General features: G+C 40.2%; 1 protein-coding gene across 1 annotated transcript; it reads left to right on the top strand.

The window, feature by feature from the left end:
* Positions 1 to 4,757: 4,757 nt before the first annotated feature.
* LOC117948162 lies at positions 4,758 to 6,189 on the top strand. The gene is made up of 6 exons (XM_034877679.1): positions 4,758 to 5,086; positions 5,155 to 5,199; positions 5,293 to 5,397; positions 5,483 to 5,524; positions 5,624 to 5,758; positions 5,850 to 6,189. Exons 1-6 carry the CDS (start codon positions 4,774 to 4,776, stop codon positions 6,131 to 6,133), a joined length of 924 nt encoding a protein of 307 aa, XP_034733570.1. The 5' UTR covers positions 4,758 to 4,773; the 3' UTR covers positions 6,134 to 6,189.
* The last annotated feature ends 420 nt before the right edge of the window (positions 6,190 to 6,609 follow it).

Genomic DNA, 6,609 nt, shown 5'->3' on the forward strand with positions numbered 1-6,609 from the left:
CAAAAAAATTATAATGTTTAGAATGACGATGATGATGATGATGATGTTCAAAATAAAGCCACATCTAAAAAACAAATGCAATCTACTGTGCAAGTGACTGTACAGCGTGTGCCTGGGCGGGGGTCGGAGCAAAGGAGGGTAGAGGATGGAGTGGGATGAGAGGTGGAGGAGGGGGAGGGTGGTGTTACAGACACACTTGTCTTTGATAGCTCAGGTGGTCATCACCTGAGGGGAAAAAGAGCGTTAATGGGCATTCTCAGCAGCAGACAAGCACAGGCTAGCGCTCCCTCTTCTTTGGCTGCCATAAACAGGGGGAAGTATGCTTCATTAGTTTAGGCTGAGGCTAACTACGATCAGTCAAGCCCACTTCATACAGTAGCTAGCAGACTCAACCTCCGGCCTCCCACTACTCAGCATGATTGGCTGGGTCAGATGTGAGTCTTGAAGCACAGCAGTGTGATTGGTCAATTTGTAGAGTGATTACTGGCATTAGAGTTATTATTGTAGATTATGTTATGTGTCAACATTTCTATTACGTGCAATTATATTGACAATGGTGTATGCTGGTTGATCATTGACAGAACCCCTTAATTACATTAGGAGACAATAGAGTTGCTTTAGGAGAGCTCAGTTTGTGAAAACCCCAACAGCTGAGTTCGTTAAAGGTAAAAGCAAGTGCAGAAAATACAATTTCCGTGGTTAGGTCAAATGTATCTAATATCAGTGAGGTTAAACCGTCAAACAAACTCAGGATAGAAAAGTACAGAGCATCGTTTTTGTCTTAACTCCTACGGCGGGAAAAAACGAGGACTCGTTGAGAAAAGCAAAAAGAAAGACAGCAAGAGAGGAATTTGCCTGAGAAGTGAATGGAGGAAGGTATTTAAGGTTGCCTGTCACTTTGAGATGCCTGATAGTTCTGCCTGGATGTCATCTTACCACACTTCAGCGGATATTGCACCACATCCCTAGTATTCCACCTTTTAGAATGGTGTTGATCAAAAGCTGCATGCAAAGACAATTGTAACCAATTCCTGAAAAACCTGACATTTTTCCTCCAGTCCGACCCATGAGAAGGCCAGAAGGAAGAGATCCAGATTAGAGATTCAGTCCCGAGGGCAGACACAGAGGAAAGTGAGGCTCATCCCTGCAAGAGTGGAGTGCCCTGAGGGGAAGCTCTTGTCCAAGGCTCCCTGGGTGGGAATATTTACAGGAGTGTGATCACAGGTCGACACAGGTTCTCCTGACCAATGGGAGAGGAGCCACAGATGATGTGTTGCCTTGTTAACTGGCATTTTGACAGAATGTAATGCCAGACATCTTTGGCATGTGTGACTTCTGACACCATAAACCATGTTTTTCACTTTCTGGACATACTGCATTGACTGGCTCAAAATTAGGGTTACATTTATGGGACTGTATAGTATGAAATGTGCCAGTAAAGGGTCAGTTTCCTAAAGGGTTCTCGCTGTGTAGCCATGCTAATAGTTTTGGATTCATGTGCAGACATTTAGAGATGTCATGCCTTTAATGGTTGTAGTGTTCACAACATTGCACAATTACCGTAAAACAAATTCAACAGTTACATCACAATACAGTTTTCATTGAACTTCTTCATCTGAAGAAATAGTCCCCGAAAACGATTGTTGATTATTCAGAGGAACAGGGGGATTTTGCTTTTTTTTTTAAATATGATAATTGTGTTCAATATTCCACATAGCACAGAAATACTTTGTTGATCCCCAGGAGGAAATTGGGTACATGATAATGAGAGCTGAAGTATTCTCCAGCAAATTACACTAAAGGAGACACTCAGGCTGAGAGAAAAGCTTGTAACCAGACCCCAAATCCCAGATTACTGTTTTTGAGGATTAGTGTGAGTTTTTTTTTTTAGCTCAATTTAATTTTTAAATGTTGCAGTGCAATACCTCAAAACATTGATGAATAAAAGCAAAACTATCTGCATGGATAAACCTTAAGTGTGAGAGAACCATGTACAGTATATATCCATACATATATAATATGCTAGTGGTAGAACAGAAGTGTTACCACTTTGGTCCAGACTGACATATCTCAACTCAACTGTTAGATGAATTGCCATGAAAAATATGTACATACCTGTATGTATATTTACACATATTTATATATATACCAATGTTCATAGGGGTAGGATAATGAATCTTACGGGTGATTCTCTGGCTTTTTACAGCACCACCATCATTTAAAATTTGAACTTGTCTTGTGAAAAGTCTCACCATTTACATGATGGATGGCCATCACATTTCCTACAGACATTCATGGTTCCCAGATGAGAAATGATCCTGATAACAATTTGGAGACTTTTATGTAGCGCCACCATGAGGTTGATATTTTTGATTTTAAGCTGTATCTCAGGATAAATTGTAATCATTTTGGCGACCATTTAAATTAGTCAACACTTTGGTTTGTGTTGGCCTACTCTGTTTTTAGCACCAAATAACAAACGTTAGCATGCCAAGACAAAGATGGTAAACATGGTACACATTACATCCTGAGCATCATCATTGTCATTGTGCGCACACTAGCATGCAGATGCTAGCATTACAGTCCTTAATTGTTAATTTGCAGATGGAGGACCAGGGATACATTAATGTGGGCTAGTTCTACAATCTACATTTGAGTTTAACCATTGTGTTGTCTTCACTCTCGTGACCCTCTCATATCCCCCGGGTCAAATTGACCCCTGGCTTATTTGTTTTTTTTTTGGTTAAAAACAATTCTGAAATACAATTTTACTTCACGATCTATTAACAAATATTGACTTTTTTCTATTTTGAACAATTAGGATAGATCAATTAAAAATGGAAGAGGGATTTGTTTTTTGTCATAAGGTTGTAATTATAAATCCACCATGTGATCATTATTATGGTCCAGAATAATTTTCTGAATTGAGTCAGGAATACATGTTTATCACAGAAAATAAGGTAAGGCCATTGATGGAAGGTAGAAAAATGTAACTTTTTGTTCTTGTAAAAATTTGAAATGGGTCAATTTCAGCCAAATACCATACAAGGGTTGAAAATCGACCAACACTGTGTTGATAAGAACAGAAAAAGAACAAAAGCACTGCAACATTTATACAGGATGTACACTTCAGTACAAACTGATATTTACCAGATTTCACTAAATAATTGGTGCCATTTTACCGTCCTTCAACATCTAGTCCTCAAATTTTCATCTTTGTTTTGTCTCTTTGATGATGATATTAGCAAGGATGATGATACATCAGGAGACCAGTGTAAATCAGTAGATCATCGTTAATCCAAATCATTTATGTTTATCTAACTGTACCAGTTATTCCTTAAGTTGTGATTAAAAAATAGGTCCTCCCCAATTTAAGTGGTGAAATTTCACAATATTCACAAAATTTGCAAGATGCAACAGGTACTGCACTGCTTTCATGACTGTCTGCATACCAATGTGACCGCAGTCTAACTATTACTCTCTTTATCTCTGCCCCCTCCGGCACCAGGATAGAAAACCCTGTGTTCTCTTTCCAAAAAAAAACCTCTTCTTTAAAACTTCTGTGAAATATGTACATTTGTTTGTGTTTACCCCAACAGCAAAGTCTTCTTTATGATAGGTCTGTCATTGATAAAAAGCAAAGCAAATACAGGATTCTGAAAGATTGTCAATTGATCATTGAATGATCAGATATGAAATCGCTCATCTGCTGTTGTACTAAAGACAACACTCAGTTGTGTTCTCATGCCCACTACCTGAGCGCTGGCAGTGTTTAGTTAGAAAGATTGATGCCTACGTGTTAGGTGTAAACCTGTTGTATGTGGCAGTGAGCAGATTCGTTCTGACTGACAGCTGCTCAATATTCTTATTCATAAACACAAGCAGCAATCAGCATAAATCATGTCATACACTGCACTTTATACGCTTCAAGAAAAATATTTTTGTTTAACGACAGGTTGATTTGTTGTTATTTCTGTCTAATTGTCTAACTTGTCACTGATGCACACGCTTATGACTCACAAGCAACACGCCCAGATAATGGTCTTGTTGCAATGGGAAATCTCCCTAACTCTTTCCGATAACTTGCGGGTAGCCTAGGGAACTGTAGTGATGCCCGATTGCACTCAAGGTGTTTAAGATACTTCAGACTTCCCCTGACATATAGCTATTTTTCTGGCGGACAGCAAAAAAGCACCAGCAGTGGAAAGTCTTATGCTGAAACATTGACAGCAGGTGCTGTGTGAGGGTGGCATTAAAGAAATAGGTCATGTTGACCAAATTCAAACCTCATGTTTAAATATATCTGCCTCATACTTAGAGATCTTTTATATAAATAAAGTGCAAATATGCACAAACATACTGTGTTTGAATAGGGAGTGGTCTGGGGATTATATAAAGGTAAAAAGGCAGGCAAAACAATGTATGTAATTTGAGTGAGCACATTAAATAATACACTGCTTTTCCTTTAACTTTATTTTAGGTAATACTTAATCAAATTAATATTGAAATAAAGAAGAAAGAAAGAAAGAAAAAAAGAAAGGTTTAGATCAACCAATGGAAAGATCGTGGGACTCCAAGATACAACCATACCATCTGTTTAAAGCAACTGGGTCACTGTCTCTGTCGTTTGTTGTCACAGGTGTGCTTTCTCACAACTTTGGCAGTTCACCGTCCACTTGACACATCTGACCTTGAATACACATATAAGTGGCTGATCCAGTGCATGGCTGTGCCACAAACAACAAACAGAGCACCGATCTTTTCCAAAAGAAGATGAAGACTTCCTTGGTCTTCCTACTGGTGCATATATTTTGCCATCTTTGCAGATCTCAGAAACACGGCAGTGACAATGACATCTTGCTTCAAGCTCCTAATGTTGAGAGCGGGGAAAAGAAGGCACCGATGCAGAGGCCTGGGATTGAAGCTGAGGGAGGTGAAGAAGAACTGCTGCTTCAGTCTGACATCTGGGCTGAACTGAGGAGTCTGAGAGACATGGTGGTGGAGCAGAAAGTGGAGCTGAGGCACCTGACGGCCAGAGTAACCACTGCTGAGAGCCTGGTGGAGGCCTTAGAGAAGGAGAATTCTGGTACTCTGTGATAAAAGACTCACTTTACGACAAACTAGACATAGCTGAGCTTACATGAGCACTCACAGCCATGGAGGCCAGGATGACAGCTGTGAGAATGACAGTATATGACTGTGCCATCCTTTGACATCATACCAAACCATAAATGAGGTATTTTTTGGGTTGAATCTCTAATTTGTAAATCTTAACAATTCCTGTCACTTTAGTGCAATCTACAGAGCTTTCAGTCTCTCAGCAGAAGCTCAGCACGCTACAGGAAAGACTGACAGTCAATGAAGGCAGCGTAGAGGAGCTGGAGAAACAGCAAGAAGGTAAAGGCTAGGGTTCAGGATTTGTGTGAAGAATTTTGTGCATATGGTCATGAATGTGTGTGTATGAATATGTGTGTGATTTCAGGAATAACGGCTGCACTGCAGGAACTTCAAAATGCCAACAAAGGTACACAATTTTTGCCTCCCTGTGTAGTATTTTGTGTACATGTGACTATATGGCTCAACGGGAAGGAATTTAGGATGATTTTGTGTAACCTTGACACAGTGACCCACAGTGTGGCTTTTTCTGCCTCCCTTTTGGCATCTGGTGATGGTAACACAAGCGCAGACACAGGTTACGTTCCACTCATCTACAAAAATGTCTTTACCAACATTGGACATCCCTACAACCCAAACACAGGTGGCCCAATTTATTGCTTTAAAAAACATTTTCAACCAGTTTCAATGTTTCACTTCTATCAGTTGTGACTGTTTTTCTGTCTGTGTTTTAGGTTTCTTCACTGCACCAGTGAGAGGAGTGTATTACTTCAGATTTACGGGTCATATAGCACACTCGGAAATTATGATGATATTGAGACTTGTCAAGAACAAACACGTTTTAGTTACAGCAGCTGACCGTCACACCACACCTACAGATGCAGAGGATAATGCATCCAACGGTTTAGTGGTGCAGTTAGAAGTGGGAGATGTTGTTTCGGTACAAATTCTGGGAACTGTTTGGGATGACCACTATCACAGAACAACTTTTAGTGGCTTTCTGCTGTTTCCTTTGTAAGACATTACAATTACCAACATGAGAGCTACACAAAGGAACCAATTTATGTAATTTCATCAAAGGTCCCATGACATGGTGCTCTTTGGATGCATTTCCCCCAATACCATATCTGAAGTCTCTTTTCTGAAATTCCTCCTTTGTGCAGAATTACAGCCACTAGAGCCAGTCCCACAATGAGCTTTCCTTAGTATGTGCCATTTCTGAGTCTGTAGCTTTTTTGTCACTTTGCTTGTTTGAAAGCCGTCACGTCTCTTTCTCATGGGTGGACCAAATTCTCTGGGCGGGCAAAGCTAAGAAAGGTAGGAGACCTTTCCCCTCATGACCTCATAAGGAGCAAGATTCCACAACGGCCCATCTGAGCTTTCATTTTCTCAAAGGCAGAGCAGGATACCCAGGGCTCTGTTTACACCTATTGCCATTGCTAGCCATTGGGGGACCATAGGCAGGCTCATAAAGTGAAATGACTACTCATTTAT

This window comes from Etheostoma cragini, chromosome 7 (assembly GCF_013103735.1).
Source record: "Etheostoma cragini isolate CJK2018 chromosome 7, CSU_Ecrag_1.0, whole genome shotgun sequence".
Classification (NCBI taxonomy): domain Eukaryota; kingdom Metazoa; phylum Chordata; class Actinopteri; order Perciformes; family Percidae; genus Etheostoma; species Etheostoma cragini.

Excerpts from the sequence above, each read along its gene's own strand:
- LOC117948162 (XM_034877679.1), top strand. The coding sequence starts at position 4,774 with ATGAAGACTTCCTTGGTCTTCCTACTGGTGCATATATTTTGCCATCTT. Across the intron at positions 5,525-5,623 it reads ACTTCAAAATGCCAACAAAG|TGACCCACAGTGTGGCTTTT; the intron begins GTACACAATTTT and ends ACCTTGACACAG. Across the intron at positions 5,759-5,849 it reads TCCCTACAACCCAAACACAG|GTTTCTTCACTGCACCAGTG; the intron begins GTGGCCCAATTT and ends TCTGTGTTTTAG.